Source organism: Macrobrachium nipponense, chromosome 39, assembly GCF_015104395.2.
Source record: "Macrobrachium nipponense isolate FS-2020 chromosome 39, ASM1510439v2, whole genome shotgun sequence".
Taxonomy (NCBI): Eukaryota; Metazoa; Arthropoda; class Malacostraca; order Decapoda; family Palaemonidae; genus Macrobrachium; species Macrobrachium nipponense.
This window is the reverse complement of record NC_061099.1, coordinates 22,613,496-22,633,546: the sequence shown is the minus strand read 5'-3', so window position 1 is coordinate 22,633,546 and position 20,051 is coordinate 22,613,496. Positions and strand designations below refer to the sequence as shown.

Below are 20,051 nucleotides of genomic sequence, written 5' to 3'. Positions count from 1 at the left end.
CCAGCACCTTCCATATGGACGCCGTCTGTGCCAAGGAGCCAGCCTGCCCCCAGACCGGGAAACTGGCCGAGGAACAAGTAAGCAAAATGATTGAGAATTTGTAGCCTTTGGCAAATTTTGACAATTATAGGAAGTACTGGTTCGTTTTTACTTTCATTAGTTTTTCTCTGACACTATAAACTTTAGCCTTTCCAAAGTTTCTCATGGAGTCACTGTAAATAATCCTATGTTGTCCTCTTTTCCAATATTTCCCAACAAGAATTTCTGAATTTTCATTTATCTTGATACTCCAAAACTACCACGTATAAGATGTCTTCGTCTGTTTCCTACTTTTACGTTAAAGTCACCTAGGGCAATCACAGACGCACCCTAATACATATAGATATAATATATATAATATTATATATATATATATATATATATATATATATATAGAGATATATATATATATATATATATATATATATATATATACTATATATATGTATATATATATATATATATATATATATATATATATATGTATTTATGTATTATATTTATATATATTTATATATATATATATATGTGTGTGTGTGTGTGTGTGTGTGTGTGTGTGTATGTATAACTGAATCACGAAAGTTTGGAACGTGATAAATCCATAAATATAGGTATAAGCCACGAAGGAAAGATAAACAACGGAGTTTCTTCAGGATCTTTCGACTCAAAACGTCCTTTCACTTAGCAGACAAACTGACTTACATGAGAAAACTGAGGGTACAGGAAATGTCGTTATAAGTGACAGATAGGGATTATAAGGAGATTAGTACCTAGAATCCGACACACCTGGAGAACGAGAACCTTTCCAAACAGGCATAAACATGGGTACAATTTAAGAACAAAAAGATTAAGTCCAACTGCTCCCACACAGGACAAGACAATTAAAGGATTATACAGGGTGACAGCTGACCACATTCACGATCTTTGGTAACAAAAAACTTATTCACAAAACATATAAAACACATATCATATCTTACACCCTTTTATCAAAACTACACAAATTGGAAACCCTTACCCGTTGTCAATGGTGCCCTCTCTCTGCAAACATGGTCATTAGGCTATAAGCTCACATAAATACAAAAATATACTATTTATTACCCAAAGCAGATGAACAAAATGATTAATAAGTCACAGTGATAAAAACCCAAGTCTGCCTCACAGAAAACTATTAAGTTATCATTCCATTCTCCTGGCTAAGTATTCACTCCCAGACCCGAAATGTCAATCGTTTCATTGTATTAGTCTGGATAGAGAATCCCGTCTCTAATAATCCCTGGAATAGAGCCCATCTGTAATAAAGATGCATAATATAGTATTGAATAAAGAGATACACTCACACTTCTCTCTTTTCAAAAGCAATGTTAAGTAAGGAATACATTTCACCACTTCTCTCTCTTTTTCAAGGCAACTGTTTTCTAAGTCATAAAATATGTGCCATACCTTTTAAGATGGGTTGGGGTTTTCTCCCGACACCCCATGGCGTTTACCAAAACCGACCCTTATTTTTCTCACAAAAATGGAATGTGCCTCTCACAAGTGCCTTGGTCGGTTAGACCTGTGACATCCGTACAAACGAATATACATACTCGACACACCCCAAACTGCCTTGACGACAGTACGAACAGCCTGCAGATTAAAATGCTTACGTATCAGATTCCTTCATTCAAGAAGGCTGCCTCTACAGCTCAATCTGTCTCCAAGCAAGACATGATATGTAATTCACTAACACTTTACACACTTGTAAGATGGCTCGGCCACCTATGTCCTTTGTGCACTCCTGTCGCACACACAATCAACTAATGCAGTGTATCAATTTACCACATGACTTAGGGCTACCTCCGTTGCTGGAGCCCTTGTGCTTCACCGAATGCACAAAAGTTTAAGAACTCCTCTTGCAAAAATTGTGATCAGTATAACACTTAACATTACCACTATTATTAGAATTGTGTAACACTCATTGAAGAAAAATTCGTCTTCGTCACTAAGTTAAGCAGAACTCGACGAATAGTTGTAGACGCAGGACGGGTGCGTAAACCAACTCCAAAAACAACTCGGGCACGCCATTATTCAGCGTCTGCGACCCTCGTGAGTGTATCCAACACGCCTCTCGACGCGAAACAACTGTAGATTCGATGGTTTCTACTGACGGAAACGTGGTCACCACCCCGTTGTCAAGGAAATATCCCGTGACTTCCATGCAAGTGCTACTCGCACCTGCCTCATCGAAGATTGTAGACTCCTGATTTATCCCAGAACGTATCCTGAGACGATATACCGAAGACATCTCATCCTTTGCAAAGGCAGTCCATAGAAACGCCATTCATGTGTAGACTCGACTCGACTTCTGGTACTGTAGAACGAAGTCGTTTCCATCGCCACCATCACGTAAAGTTGGGAATTCTCTAAAGTCATTGTGTGTCTGTGTTTAAAAGGTCTACATGATCATAAAATACTAAAGTCTTGCTTTACCCCACAATTCCGTCATTAATTAATATACTCAATCTCCTAGTCAAATATTAAAAATTCCTCACTAAACAAAATATAATCTTTACCCACTGAATCCTCGCAAATAATCCCATATCTGACAAACACACTATCAAAAACCCCTTTTATTGTTTATATAACTAACCTCCATAAAATATAATGCCAAGCACCCCTTCTATCTAACTCACATACCCCGACAAATTATATCTCCTATCTAAAATAGAAATGCTATTTAGAGCTTAACCCCAATTACGACATCTCTCATAAGAAAAGAAAAAAATAAAAAAGGAAAAAAAATAAGATAACAACAATAATAAGTGAACTTTCCCCCATTACACAGCACACATAAGAGAAAAAGAAACATATATAATTCAATATCTTTCCCAAAACGGAATATGTACTGTTACGGAATTTGCTACCGCAGCAATCCCATCCACCAGAAACGACCGGAAAGAGAATCCTTTTACATGATACATTTCCGTGGAATGCCATAATCAACATCTACGAGAATAGTGCAAATCCCCGAGTAATCAGTTCCAAAGGGAAAATCCGCAACCGGATTCATTACTGCATCATTAGCAAAAAATCCACCTGTGAACACCTCAAGTGCTTCGAACTGCAGCATAGTCAGACTCAAAACTTCAGAAACTCATGATTCTCAAAAAAATGTTCTATACTGAAACCACATCAGCACATTTCACAAAATTATCTCCAGGATATGACTAAGGTGCTCAAAAATTGTCTCAAAGACATAACTCTCCCAAACGATACTGCCCAATTATATAAAAAATTATCACCTATTCGAGATAAAAAACTACGGTAAACTCACAATTCCATAATTATATGCCACCAAAAAAAAATAACCCACTGGTGAACATAAAAAATGCAACATTTCCATAGAACCTTAATGCAGTAATGCCACTCGCCTCCAATTAGTCACGAAACTAAAAAGAACCACAGAGCCCCTCTCTTGGCTCGTAATACCCCAGAAATTCAACTCCAAAAATCATAACCACACAAAAAAGAAAAAAAAAAATCATACCCCCCCAAAAATTGTCCTTAAATCATAACTCCCCACGACATTACCCAAATTATATAAAACCTCAATGTCACCTATTCGGCTCGTGAAACCACAAAAATTCAGCCCCAAATATCATACACACAGGAATAATCAGGTGTTTATCATCACGTTTCTCAGCTAAAACAAAAATTTGCCATATTTCAACAACTTCCCACATAAAATATTAACCCTGAAATCTTACACCAAAACGCTGCAGATTTGCGCATAATAAGAAAAAAAAACAGTAGGAGGAAATAAAAAGAAAAAAAAAACGTAAAAGCATTCCGCCACCAAATTGCAAAAAAATAGACAGCAAGAAAACAAAAGAAAAAAAAGGCAATTGTGCAACAATATATTAATCACCACAACCAATTCTTTTCAATTTCGAGATATGTGTTAACCTCGACCAACCTGTTTTTTTCCTCTAAGACTACAATCTGTTTCCAATTTCTCTTCAATGACTTTAAAAAGGACCTTCAAACTTCAGGCCTAATTTGTAATTTATTAGTTCTCACGTTAAGTTTTAAAAATACCTTGTCTCCAACATTGATCTTGGAATCAGACGTTTTACTATTACTCTTCTGTACCATATCTCGGTGTGGATTCGAGATTACAGCTGAGACAAGCAGTCTCTCTCTCGCTGTGGATACCAACGCCTCTATCGTATCCTCCCCATGATGAGGTATAGTTTAGCAAATCAAATGTGCCTCTTGCTGGACAACCCAAACAAAGCTTCAAATGGGGACATTTAATGGAATTACTAACCATAGTGTTAATACTATGTCTAACAACATTAACATATCTCGTCCCAATTCTTATCATTACCACCTACAGTTTTCCTGAGAGCCTCGAGCACTTTCCTGTTTGCTCGTTCGCACAACCCATTAGCCTAGGGTCTGTATGGAATAATTGTTACTTTCTGTATCCCCTTGACTTCAGCTAAACATTCCAAGGTTTTATTCACAAATTCTCTACCATTGTCGGTTAATAGAACTTCGGGTGAGCCATATCTGCAAATGATACCATTGAAAAACGCTATGGCTACTTCTTCAGACATTTTATGCTTAAGTGGGAAAATTTCTACTATCCTTGTAAGTTCATCTATTATCACTAACAAGTACTTGTTCGCATACCTAGACTCACAAAAATTCCCCAGATATCCATATGTATTTTCTGAAAAGGTCTACTTGGTATAGGATACGATCCTAATTTGCATGAAGTTATCCTTGCAGGTTTACATGTGTTGCACACCATACCATTCCTCACAAAATTTTCCACATCTTTCCCCATGTTTTTCCAAATGTATTTAGCACGAACCTCATCATACGTTTTTTTCTGTTCCCAAGTGTGGACTACCGAACCTGCAATAAACTATATCCAACCAAAAACCACTGGAATTAGCACTTTCGGAATTATGATATGTGTCGTAATCTCCTTTACTTTCACTTGTTCTCAACTTATATTTAATTTTCCTAACCAATAGATTACCTTCTAACTCCAAACCTGAAAAAGGCAACTTATAACGTTTCCTAACTAATTCCCCTCCTAGAAACGCTTTTGCATCTGCTAGAATCTCGTCTTCATCTTGCCTTTGCTCTATGAGAGGTATATCCCATTGTATGGTCTCGCTAGTGACTTGCGCGACTTGGAATCCTTCTGTGTCGTGAAAACTCCTACTGAGAGCATCCGCAACTACGTTAAATTTGCCCTCTATATATTTGAGCTTTGCATCAAAATCTCTGATAGTTAAAACCCATCGAGCTCTTTTAGGCAAAAAATCGGGTTCATTAAAAAGATCTAATAATGGCTTGTGGTCTGTAAGAACTTCTGCTTTATTCCCCATCAGTAACATTTTAAAATGAACTAAGCTCGACACTATTGCAAAGGCTTCTTTATCTATGGCCGTCGTTGATCTCTCGTTGCTGCCCTTTGTCCTGAAATTCCTGCTATAAAAAGCTATGGGATGGAATTTCCCATCAAACTTTTGCATAAGGCAAGCACCTATACCTTCCTGGCTTGCATCAGTCACTAATGTAAAAGGTTCGCTAAAATCTGGAAACTTCAAAACAGTGGGATTCATAAGCGCGTCCTTGAGCTTTTGAAAACTCTCCGCCTGGGGTTCCTTCCATTGAAATTGAACGTCTTCCCGCAATACATCAGTTAGGGGAGCTGCTATATTAGAGAACCCTTTCACAAACCTCCTGAAGAAACCAGCGATACCCAGGAATGACTTAATCTCTTTCTTTGATCTGGGGGTGCGAAAATTCGCTATGCTTTGATTTTATCGTCATTTACTGTAACCACTTCCTTAGATATGACGTGGCCTAGATATGTGATCTGCTTTTTCAAGAACGAACACTTGGCTAGCTTAATTTTCAACCCCGCTAATCTAAGCCTCCTAAGTACTTCTGTAAGCACTTCCAGGTGTTGCGCGATCGTGTCTGTTGCAACCAGGATGTCATCCATATACACAAAAACATTTTTGCCCAATAACCCGTGCAAAACTGTGTTCACCCAACCTAGTGAAAGGTCATCGGACTGCCCGATAAACCGAAAGGCATTCGCGTAAATTCATAGTGTCCCTTGGGCACTGAAAAAGCGGTATATTCCTTGCTACTCTCACTAAGAGGGACCTGCAAAAAACCCTGTGCCAAATCAGTTGAGCTATAAATATTATGTCCCCCAATTTCAGCAAAAAGATCTGGTATGCACGCGACTGGATAGCGGTCAGGGATCGTCTTTTCATTTAAACGTCTAAATCGACGCATACACGGACAGCACCGTCTTTCTTAGGCACGGCTAACAAGGGAAAGTTGTAAGGAGACACACTAGGTCTAATGATTCCTTCTTCTTCCCATCTATTAACCTCTTTCTCTACCTGTTCTCTGATTTTGAAAGGTATGCGATATGCAGGAATATAAATAGGTTTTGTGCCACTCTCCAAATTTACCTTATGCTCTAACACATTAGTCAACCCCAATTTATCACCTTGTAAGGCTACCATATCCCCAAATTCTACCAAGAGCTTGCTTATCGCTTCAACGTGTTCGCTATAATCTGCATTAGCTAAATGTTCTCTAAATATTTGTTTCCTTGATTGCATTTCTGCCTCCGAAAACTCAGGTTTCCCCTCTACGATAGCCACTGAACCACTATCACAATTCCAATCTTGGAAATCCAATATATATGTATTCTACTGGTATCCCTAACCTAAACGGTATCATTACAATTTAGTAATTCTAACCAAGTAAACCCATCCTTGGATACACTGTTCACCGATGCCATGCTCATAACCCCTCTAAGCTTCTCGCTATTTTCAATAACACACACATCTGTGGGTTTTCTCATTTCCTTCAATTTAACTTTTACCATAGTCTTCGAACCAGGTAGTAACATAATATCTTCAAATAAAACACCTCTATATTTGTGGTTAGTATCTCCCCTTTCCACCACCCCATACACGTTACCCCCCTCAGTATCATCCCCAGCATTGTTAGTATCAGAAATAACATCAATATTAGTATCAACATCACCATCCAAAGTATCATCACCACCATTGTTATCACCGTGAACTCTGATAGAACCCCTGTAATCATTTCCCATATCAGCAAGGTGGGTTTTAATATTACCTTTCTCCGTAACACTCGTATCACCAGCATTAATATCACCAACCACATCTTTTTCAATAACCTCCATGTTCTCCGTTCTAATCATGTCCTCATAAGGCAGAAAAACACCAGGTATCCCGACTGTTATCCCATTAACACCCGCATGGATCGAAATCTTGTGTCTTCTACAAGCAGGATGACCCAGCAAAAGTCTGTTGCCCAATGGAATTCCTTTCATTACCAAAAATGGTTCTGTTAGTACTCTGTCACCGAGAGTAAACTGTATTTGAACACAACCCAGGGTATTTAATCTATGGGCTTGCACATCACACACAGTCTCTGTTGAGGGTTGCAAAGGGTAATTGGAAAACATGGATTCATACAAATTATAGTCCATTAAATTTATAGATGCACCCGAGTCTATAAATATCGGGATATCCACATCCCCTACTGTTCCATAGACTATAGGCCTGGGCTCTGGGGCATCCCCCACGAGACCACAATGGCACGTACCAATCGCCTGTACCCTTTTTGTTGATTGGGCTTCCAAAAATTTCGCCGATCCCTTTGCCCTCCCGGTTTGACCTGCCTGGGAAGTTCTCACATTATAATTACCAGAACCTTGAGGTGTAGGCTTCACGTCTCTCCATATCTGAGACGGACGAGATTGCCAATAATGATCGGTACTCTTACACATTCCACAATATTTAACCCTACACAATTTCTTTTGATGCCCTGGTTTATTGCAGTTGAAACAGCGCAACTGCTGTTGCTTATGATCGATCGATCTTTTGTTATATTCAACTTTTGCACACAGACAAGGGGGAGAAAATTCTGTGTCTCTTTGCACTCTATCGCTTGGGCCTGTCCCATTAAAAATTGTACTATCTACAGTGGGACATTTAGACATATGTTTCTCAATTTGGGCATAAAGTAATTCTTCGTCTGAAGTAGGTTCAATCTTTTCATCAAAGCTATTCACTATTGCATCCGGTACATCGTGCAAGAGCAGGGAAAAATAGATCAGTTTATGAATGTTCTCAAGAGAGACATTACTCCCAGTAACTCATTTAGACGTTTTCAATTTTCCTACCCAATCCGCCACTGCGTCAAAAAGTTTTGAACTATGTTCTACAAGGCTACTAGTGCCCTTCTGTAGTTTATAAAGACCCCGAAGGTCCCTCACCATATGTCTGTGTTCCTTTGAGCCATAAGCTGTTTTCAAAATGTTTTTGCAATCCCGTCCAGGTACGACATTTTGTAAATTGGAAACTCCTGCAACGGTGGGAGAGATCTCCTCTATTGAAATCTAGCAAAGCTTTCGCCTCTCTAAATGCCTCTATATCATCTGTTATATTCTTTCCAGCTAAATAATTATTCACCCCTTCGATGAAAATTTGCACAGGTTGTAATAGAACACCATCTACCATCCCTCTGAAAGGGCTCACGCCCACACTCACGTTTGTTACGTGATGTAATAGCGTTGTGGTACTCTTAGTATCTGCCATCTTTCTCTCTTTCCGGAAGCTCTTTTGTTCTATAAGATTCCCCGATCTCAATAACATCAATGTATTTATATACACAAAACCCAATCCAGAAAAATTAAAACAAATTTTCCCCCAATAATGGATAACAAAAAGCAAATGCACCCCGCGCCCAGCATGTCATCCCACGAAAGCAACAACAAAATAGGGAGGGGATAGAAAAAGAAAAAAAAGGTGCAAAACGCTTACTAAGCGATCCAACCCGGCGACACCAGAACCACACACACAAACTCTCGCTTCCTCCCTCTTTCTCTCTCTCTCTCTCTCTCTCTCTCTCTCTCTCTCAGGGCGTGACTTGCAACAAAAACCCCCCGCTCATAACACTACCATGTCCATCGAATTTCGAGAGACATCAAAACAAAAACGCCCCTTCGAGTAAATTCGCCACAAAAAAAATACAAACAAAAAAAATAAAAAAATAAAAGACAAAAAGGAGAAAATAGGAAAGAAAACTTGAAAATACACTCATATCTTCATATGACTGGAAACCGAATTCGTATACGTAGCCTGTTCACCACACTCGTGAAACACTTTCATGCATCGAAAATTAAACTTTTTCCCTTCACGTTTTAAAACACTGGTTTTCATGAATCACAAAATGGCCGATACTGACTGAACCAGAGAGATGCCCAACGCTCTCAATACCACACCCAACCCATTGAATCAGCAAAAAGAGCCCCGAGTTGCCTGTGACATGATTATAACACCTTTTCCCACCAAAAAAAAAATCTATGTCTAACTAGTAACCAGTCTCTTCGTTAGCGTACCTACAGCTTAAAAATATATATAAAAGCGTTTTTAAAACCGCCTGCCACCACTCTTTCACCCTTTTATCAAAAACTACACAAATTGGAAACCCTTACCTGTTGTCAATGGTGCCCCTCTTTCTGCAAACATGTCATTAGGCTATTAAGCTCACATAAATACAAAATATACTCGATTTATTACCCAAAGCAGATGCAGATGACATAAAATAGGACAAAATGATTAATAAGTCATAGTGATAAAAACCCCAAGTCGCCTCACAAGAAAAACTATTAAGTATCATTCCATTCTCCTGGCTAAGTATTCACTCCAGACCCAAAATGTCAATCGTTTCATTGTATTAGTCAGGATAGAGAATCCTGTCTCTAATATCCTGGAATAGAGCCCATCTGTAATAAAAATGCATAATATAGTATTGAATAAAGATATACTCTTCACACTTCTCTCTTTTCAAAAGCAATGAGTAAGGAATACATTTCACACTTCTCTCTCTTTTCCAAGGCAACTGTTTTCTAAGTCATATAAAATATGTGCCATACCTTTCAAGATGGGGGTTTTCTCCTGACACCTGGCGTTTACCAAACCGACCTCTTTCTTCGCACAAAAGGAATGTGCCTCTCGCAAGTGCCTTGGTCGGTAAGACCTGTGACATCCGTACAGACGAATGTACATACTCGACACACCCCAAACTGCCTTGGCGACAGTACGAACAGCCTCCAGATTAAAATGCTTACGTATCAGATTCCTTCATTCAAGAAGGCTGCCTCTACAGCTCAATCTGTCTCCAAGGAAGACATGATATGTAATTCGCTAACACTTTACACACTTGTAAGATATACAAAGAAAATATATCTAAGGCAACTAATTTGTATTTAAGTCTGTAATTATATCTTTGAGGTCATTCTTAAACATGTTACAAATACAAGGGTCTAAATGAAACAGGCCACAACTAATATTAAAATTACAATGGGAAGTAAGTTGTATTATGGCAGATTCTAAAAGATTCCGTGATAAGACATCTTTTGATCTTGCATTACTGAACTACCAATCCAATTTATCTGGTGGTTATTTTCACTTAAATGAATGAATATTGCATTAGATGTTTGCCCCGTTTTAACAGAATATTTATGCTGTTTTAATCTTACTTCTAAGCCCTTGCTCGACTGTCCGAGATAAAAGGAGGGGCAGTCCATACATGGAATTTTATATATTATGTAGTTGCTTTCCCTGGGGCCATTTTTTATTAACATTCCTTTTAGTTGTTGTTATAGGAAAAAAACAAGGTTGACCTTAAAGGCTTTTAACAATGATTTAATGGTTTCAAATCCGTTAAAATAAGGCAAACTGAGAATGTTCTTAGAATTTTCTTTCTCCACATTACTTACACTATAAAACTTTTTGTGGGCTTTATTATAGCCAATATCTAATATATGTGAAGGATATATTTTCTTTGTATATGTATGTTTAATATGATTTGTGAATAAGTTTTGGGTCAGCTGTCACCTTGTATAATCCTTTAATTGTCTTGTCCCTGTGTGTGAGCAGTTGGACTTAATCTTTTTGTTCTTAAATTGTACCCATGTTTATGCTTGTTTGAAAAGGTTAATCATTCTTCAGGTGTGTCGGTTTCTAGGTACTAATCTTTCATTATCCCTATCTGTCACTTATACGACCTTTCCTGAACCCTCAATTTCTCATGTAAGTCAGTTTGTCTGCTAAGTAAAGGACGTTGAGTCGAAAGATCTTGCAGAAACCCCGCTGTTTATCTTCCCTTCGTGGCTTATGCCTTTATATGTATATATATATATATATATATATATATTTATATATAAGGAGCCCATAAAAACTCCAAAATGTAGAGAGTATTTACTTTCTACATTTAGAGTTTTTATGGGTTCCTTTCATTAGATGGAATTCTGATTTAACAAAATATATTTCACAGTCATATATATATATATATATATATATATATATATATATATATATATATATATATATAATATATATATATATGTGTATGTATGTAATATATTGGTAATGTGCATTTATATATAGATGGTAGGTTGTATTATTTTTTATACAGACATTCAGACATACACACATACAGTAAATCACTAAGCCCTCACGATTTGTTTCATAATTTAGTGAAATCAGGCCATGTACTTAAAGGACCTTAACCTAGCTCTCTGTGTAGGTCCAGGATACCATACGAGTGCAAATGCCAGTGTCCCTGATTTACACACACACACACACACACACACACACACATATATATGTATATATATATATATATATATATATAATATTATATATATATATAAACTAGTATAATAATATATTAGTTCTAATATAATATATATTATAATATATATATATATATAAATAAATTATACATATATATATATAATATACTATATATGATTAGATTAAACTTCATCAGATAAAATGTGTCTTTTCATGATAAATAACTTTGATTTGCAGTATTGACCTGTTGCCCACTGTGAATCGTTTTCAGATTTCAGCTTTATTTTGGGTAACAGTAATAATATTTCTCGTTCTATAATTGCTGAATTCCTTGGAATATAACTTCCCTGTACATGTGTCCAGCGGCTGCTAGATATGACGTTCTATCTTAAGATGTTTGTGGCAAAGATGACTTACAAAACACGTCTTTTACATGTCCGAGTATTTTGTCACTTTTTTCCTTCCATCTGCAAATGTTGTGTTATTTTATTTCCTGTTCTTTATCGTTGATACTTTTTTTTTTTGCTTATCCGTTTAACCTATCATTTTGTTACGTTCACGGGAAAAACCAAAAGTATGTAAATTCTCTCTCTCTCTCTCTCTCTCTCTCTCTCTCTCTCTCTCTCTCTCTCTCTCTGGCTACGTTCAAGAACGAAAAATGAAAGGCAGAAACATGCTTGTTAGAAAACAAGTAAATGAGTTACGTAAATCGGCTTGCAATTTCGTTTCCTTGAAAGCCTACAGTTGTACCACCTTTTTCTAATTACGAGCAAAGCGAAGTCTTACTGGAAATGGGATCATTTCTGGCGGCCCGGCCCTAACGCTATTCAAATGCTAATATCTCCTAAGGTATTGAAAATAAAAGAAAAATTCTTTCGGCAGATAAAACCTTACATCTGTAAATTTCATCCCATACAAGATTTATTTTTTATTTTAATTTTTAAATATCATAAATTCAGATGTAAATTACATTTTAATGATTGCATTAATCCCTAACGCTATTAAGATGTTAATATCTTTAAAAATATTGAAGATAAAAAAAGAAAAATTCTGTCGGCAAATAAACCCTTACATCTTTAAATTTCATCCCATATAAGATTTATTTTTCATTTTAATTTTGAAATATCCTAAATTCAAACGTAAATTATGTTTTAATGATTGCATACCCCCTAACGCTATTCAAATGTTAATATCTCTAAAATTATTGAAGATAAAAGAATAATCATTTCGGTAGATAAATACTTACCACTTTAAATTTCATCCCATATAACATTTATTTTTTATTTTAAAATTTAAATATCATAAATTCACATTAAATCATGTTTTAATTTCTTCATCAGTCCATAACGCTACTCAAATGCTAGTATCTCCAAAAGTATTGAAGATAAAAGAAAATTCCTTTCGGCAGATAAAACCCTACGTCTTTCAGTTTCATCCCATATAAGATTTATTTTTAAAATATCGTAAATTCACATTTAAATATTTTATTTATTGAATTTATGGTAGCCCGCTTCTGCCTGGTCCTAACGCAATTCAACTGCTAATATCTCCAAATGTTTTGAAGATAACAAAAAAATTCTTTCGAAAGATAAACCTTACATCTTTAAATTTCATCCCATTCAAGATTTATTTTTAAAATATCAATCTTACTGGAAACGGGCTCATTTCTGGCGGCTTGGTCTAACGCCATTCAAATGCTAATATCTCCAAAAGTATCGAAGGTAAAAGCATAATTCTTTCGACAGATAAAACCTTACATCGTTCAGTTTCATGCCGTAAAAGATTCATTTAACATTATTTGAAATACAATTAACGATAATGATTACGTAGCAGAGTTCAGAGATACCTATACTCTGTTTTTTTCCATCTGTCCACTCGCCTGTGGTGTTTGCTTATGGTAACACTGCGTCCCGGGCTTTAGATAGTTACATTCAGCTTACATTCAACAATTATAATAATATTCTATTCCGAATTTTAACGGTTTAATTCGCATTCAGTAAATTATTAAAACACTTTCCAGTTGCAAATGTACACCCATCTATCCTATTATTTACCTAAAACTCACTCTTAGCGTAACTATTTAAAGCCTGGGACGCAGTGGTACCATGCGCGAAAACCACAGGCGGATGGACAGATGGAAAAAAACAGAGTATAGTTAACCTTTTCATGGTTTAACTAGAAGCTTCGCGAGTTATCGCCTTGAGGCTGTCCTGCTGGTATTATAAGGAATATAATACCTTTTTACGATACGACTCACATTGTTTTCACATTTTAGTAAGTAAAAAAAGTAAAGTTAATTTGGAAACATTCGAACATTACACAGCCAGACATGAACCAGCCCCTGACCTCAATAGTAACATTCTGTTTGTTTTTAAAAGCGTCTGAAATACAGTTTGGCTTCTTAATCGGATTTACAGTACTTCAATAGAATACCGTCCTTGAACCTTATAACTGAGTAAGGCTGAGGTTGAAACAAACTATATGAGCCGTTGCATAGGGAGTCTATCTTAGTACTACTACTATAGCTGTTATGGGGCTGAGCCGTTGCAAAGGGAAGTCTATCTTAGTACTACTGCTGCTACTGCTGTGAGGCTGGAAGAGACTATTTGAGCCGTTATAAGGGCGTGTCCCCCCTTCCCCCTTACTTCTACTACTATGGAGTTCGTTATTGATACTACTACTACTAATACTACTATTGATACTACTACTAATAATACTACTATTGATATTACTACTACTAATACTACTACTACTGCTGTTATGGGCTTCAAAGAGCCCACATGAGCCGTTGCAAAGGCATATTTTTTATTATTATTATAATGCTAAAATTGCTATGCATATTGGTGCTTATTGACAAAATGAGGTTGAATGAGAAACTTTAGCTTTTAACCAAGAAAGGAAATATGCTGTAGAGTACTGCTTTGAAAATTAATGAAGGTTAGATTCAGTATACTACAGGCTTCCCACCAGCATCTTAGCCATCCTCCTGAAAGTAAATTTGGCCATTCCAGAGAATTTCAAAGTTTGGGAAAACTTGAACAAAATCAAATTATCCTGAAATTTACCGAGCATTTTATCAATTGAACTTACCTAAGATGCCTCCCTAGCTCAATAGCTATACATATTTACGTAATTAAAAGCATCTACCTGTAAAGCATTGGCCATTACAAAGTTAGGGAAATCACTCGGCAACATAAACAAATCATCCTGAAATTTGTAGAGGTTTGTATCAGTTTGACTTAATGCAGGTGCTTCCTTAACTCAATAAACACAAACAACCATTTTTGCAATAGGCTTTGTTTTTTAGGCCTTTGAGGCAGTTGAATATTTTCCGAAACATCTTGAAATAGGACAGACTATGTAACTTTGCTTTAGCCAATGTTTAACACCAGTAGGACTCCCTAAAGGCGATAACTCACGAAGCTTCAAGTTAAACCATCAAAGGTTTAATTGAATTTGATGCTGAAATCACCAAATTGGAGAAAATTATAATGCAATAATTAAAACAATTTAAATGTAAATTTAAGATATTTTAAAAACAAATCGTATGTGGGATGTAATTTAAAGACGTAAGGTTTTATATGCCGTAAGAATTTTTTTTTCATCTTCAATACAGTTGAAGATAGCATTTGAATAGTGTTAGGTGCCGGGTCGCCAGAAATACTTACGAAACGACTGACTGCAAATTTAAGTATTTTTCCATACAGAAAAAAAAATATTCATGTATGAGAAGTTTTTTATTTTTTTTTTTTAATTCTAAAGTCCTTTTCACAACAAGACAGAGGCCACCTCTTGAGTTAGTGTACTTTCTAATCCTTCTTTCTCCTCCTTCCACCTCCTCAGGAGGAACCAGACAAAGGCCATCTCATGATTTAGTGTACTTTCTAATTCTTCTATCTTCCACCTCCTCAGGAGGAACCAGGGAAAGGCCACTTCATGATCTCCTTCGTGAGTAACGTGGCCCTTCAGAAGACGAAACAGCAGATCAGGCAGATGAAGTTCCAAGTATCCCCGTACTACCAGGAGTCTCAAAGCCCGCGGCAAAGAAGAAGACACGTGGAATTCTACGGGAAGCACTACGTCCAGTGGATGTCGGACATCCTCAAGAACCAGGCCTTCCAGAGTGGCACGCTCATGAAGGGGCTGGAAATCGGTAGTACGTATTGGTGGCTATGATGATTTAATGATTTTGGGTGACTGGAAGAAGTACATACTTTCAAAAATAATAATAATATTAATAAAAAACGTTCTCAAGAACCCAGGCCTTCCAGAGTGGCACGCTCATGGAAGGGGTACTGGAAATCTGTAGTACGTATTTTTTTTTATTGGTGGCTATTGATGATTTGAATGAGATTGGGTGACTGGAAGACGTACGTACCTTAAAAAAATAATAAATAATAACAAAAAAGACGTTTCTCAAGAACCAGGCCTTCCAGGAGTGGCACGCTCGTGAAGGGGCTGGAAATCGGTAGTACGTATTGGTGGCTATGATGATTTAATGATATTGGGTGACTGGAAGAAGTACGTACCTTAAAAAAATAAATAATAATAAAAAAGACGTTCTCAAGAACCAGGCCTTCCAGAGTGGCACGCTCATGAAGGGGCTGGAAATCGGTAGTACGTATTGGTGGCTATGATGATATAATGATTTGGGTGACTGAAAGAAGTACGTACCTTTAAAAAATAAATAATAAAAAAAAAAGACGTTCTCAAGAACCAGGCCTTCCAGAGTGGAACGCTATGAAGGGGCTGGAAATCGGTAGTACGTATTGGTGGCTATGATGATTTTGGGTGACTGGAAGAAGTACGTACCTTTGATATAATATATATATATATATATATAATATAATATATATATATAATATATATATATAATATATATATATATATATGTGTGTGTGTGTGTGTGTGTGTGTATTATATATATATATATATATATATATATATATATATATATATATATATATATATAAAGGGGCGTTCTCAAGAACCAGGCTTTCCAAGGCGGCAGACTCATGAGGGGGCGCTGGAAATCGGTAGTGCGTAATGTCTATGATTTGGGGAGTCTGGAAGATGTACGACTGGGAGTACGGACAAGTGAATGCTTTCTTTATAATTACGTACTTGAAGTATGGACGAATGGTTTCTTTGTGATCAGGTAACTTGAAGTACGGACGAATGCTGTCTGTGTGATTATGTACTTGAAGTACGGACGAATGTATACTTTCTGTGTGATTGCGTACTTTTTTAATAGTTTATTTTTTTATTTGACTTCCTCCATGTTTTTTTTTTTTTTTTCTTTACCAGAGGGCCTTTCTTTGCGGTACCAGATGAATGTTATGTGGAATCTTCATACAATGTTTTAATTTTTATTTTATTATATTTTTTATTTATTTATTTTTTTTTTACAAATCAATTCTTCTAGGTGTATTAATAACATCAGGTTTATAGGCAAGTTTTAAAAAGATATAGTCTTTGGCAATTGCTTTTGTTGTGGCCTTGTAAGCTGACGGTAATTATGATGACCTCTTTCTAATATCCCTGATGCGAGTTCGAGTCCCGTCCGGGCATCAGAACATCTTCGTTCCTTTCTTCATTTGGATTTAGGCTTAGTAGTGACAGGCGTTTCCAAAGTGTGAAGAAATCGAGAGGTTAGTTAAGGTGGCCACTGTGGTTATTAAAGATTGCATAAATGCCATTTCTGTAACAAATCCTGAATTAGTAGTTAGACTAGTAACCTCAAGAGGTCAGATTTCTTTATCAGTTTTTGGTGATGTTGTAGGGGGCGTGTGCAGGGGGAGGGGTTGGGGGGGGGGAATTCGTCAAACCAGCCTTCTGATATCCCTTTAGCGTCAGGAAAGAATGGCAAACTCTTAAATCAGTAGTCAGAAGAGTGACTTCCATCAACAGGTTAGATAGACTTCTTGATGTGCTTTGGGGGTATTGGTGTGGGAAGCGAAGTCAAACCAGCCCCTGACATTGATTTAAAGCGTCAGGAATGAGTGACAAACTGCCATCCCTCTGACACTCTTTTAGTGTCAGGAAAGAATGGCAAGCTGTTTCGTCAGCTGACTCCACTCTGTTCCCTGTTTGGTGGCCTTGAGAATGAGGAATGGGCTCTGAAAGATTGTCAACAGTTTATTTGAATCTCCTGTCAGTTCAGACGAATTGAAGGGAGGAAAAATATGCAGACGATGTGTCAAGTTCTTCTAGGAATCAGTAGAAATAGCCATGACCTGGGGATCAGACCTGACGTTGAAAATGGCAGCAACAAACTAGAACTATTTACAACAGGAACTTCGGGGCATGCGTACATCTTCTGGTTCGAAGTTGTGGGCTTTCGATAAGGTTGAACGCGTCATGGAAACTTTCCCCTAGGGATTTTGTATGGCTTGAGGGTGGTGGTGGCTCTCTCTCTCTCTCTCTCTCGTGTGTCCAAGAATTTTTTACCGCCATGTCCAGAGCTTAAAAGTGAGCATTCGCTCATTTTCCGAATTTTATCATTGCTGCGTTCTGTCAGTCCTTGTCTGATTCAAAATCATCCTCTCTCTCTCTCTCTCTCTCTCTCTCACGTGTCCAGGAATTCCTGCCTAGCATGCCCGTAACATAAAACCAATAATTACTTTGATGTAGCAAATGCCAAATCATTTTCCTAATATCATCATTGCCTTCTGATTCATATAATGTCTCTCTCTCTCTCTCTCTCTCTCTCTCTCTCTCTCTCTCTGTTTCAGTTGCCTACGGAGCTGGCGAACTTGTAGGAAGATATTGCAGTGGGAATTGACAAAACCAAACTACCAGAAATAACTCGACTTCCTCCAGGTTGACCTCAGTTAAAACCGTTCATCTTTGAATCTACTTCCTAGTTAAAGATGGACATCATTTTTTCCTGACGTCAAGGGGCTTAGCACTAGCTAGACCTAAGCTAAGGGTCAACGATTTCACGTGTAAGGAAGAGAGAGAGAGAGAGAGAGAGAGAGAGAGAGAGAGAGAGAGAGAGAGAGAGAGAGAAGGGGTTATTTCTTTGTTTAAATCTTGGTATTATGTTATGGACATGATAGGCAGGAATTCTTGGACACGAGAGACAGAGAGAGAGAGAGTTAGAGTTACAAGGATTAGGATGTCTCAAAGACTTTTTAGTCCATCCGAGGAGACATCGTGTGCTCACTATCTCTAGACAGTTTACTGTTCATTCACAGTATCCTAATAATTTTGTCTAGCTTTCTTTAAACTCTTCCACACTGTTGCTGTTTACAACTTCTGGTGGCAGTTTATTCCACGTGTCACATATCTTGTATGTAAAGAAGTTCCCGCAATGGGATGTGTTGTATCTCTTCAGTTTTAGTTTCCATCCATTATTTCTTGTCTGGTTTTTGTTTAACGTAAATAGGTTACTATTTACTTTTGTTATGCCTTTCAGTATTTTGAATATTTCTATTAGTTGTCCATACGCGTTCAGGCTTTCTAGTCGTCTACGGTAACCTATTTGCCTGATGGATGGAATTAACTTTGTGGCTCTTGCTTGTACTCCACCTAATCTTTTCTTAGTGTTGGTGACCAAATCTGTACTGCATATTTAAAATGGGGTCCAACTATTGATGTGTAGAGCTGCAGCACCGTTTCCTTGTTTTTGTATTTGAACTGCCTCTTTATGTATCCCACTAGTTTCTATGCCTTTTTTTCAGGTTTTATGTACTGTTTTGTGGATTTTAAGTCCTTAGTAATAATGACTTCAAGGTCCTCTTCTTGTTCTACACTATTTATGTCATTCCCAAGCAGCATGTAGCTGGCATGGGGTTTGTTTGTTCCTATTAGTAACACTTTACACTTATTTACGTTTGAAGGCATTTACCATTTTTTACCACTCCTATTTTCATTGGATCATTTCTTAAACTTTCCACTGCATCGGGGTCTGCTGCATTTACACCTAGTTTGGTGTCATCTGCAAATTTGGCTATCCTGCTAGTTGTCTACATCAATGTCATTAATGAAAATCAAAAACAAGAGAGAGCCAAGGACAGAACCCTGAGGAACTCCGCTTGTTACACCTGCCCATTCTGATTCTTCAACATTTATTACGACTCTCTGTTTTCTATAAGTTATCCATTCTTCGATCCAGTCTGCTATTTCTCCTACAATTCCTAAAGCTCTACCTTTTGTCATTAGTTTCTTGTGCGGAACTTTGTCATAGAGTATATCTATATTGCTCTACTACTGTCGTAAATACCAAGCATGTTATGAAGAAACTCCAAGAGGTTTGATAGGCAGGATCTGTTTTGTCTGAAACCGTGTTGGCTGTTTAACAAC

The 20,051-nt window shown here is 37.2% G+C and overlaps 1 protein-coding gene across 2 annotated transcripts in view; it reads left to right on the top strand.

Moving 5' to 3' along the window:
- The window catches only part of LOC135210207 (uncharacterized), a 58,708-nt gene that overhangs the window by 31,981 nt on the left and 6,676 nt on the right, over positions 1–20,051 (top strand). For both annotated transcript variants that reach the window (XM_064243042.1, XM_064243041.1), the window contains exon 3: positions 15,657–15,900. In XM_064243042.1, coding sequence (XP_064099112.1) covers positions 15,657–15,900 — 244 coding nt within the window. The remainder of the gene's footprint in view (positions 1–15,656; positions 15,901–20,051) is intronic.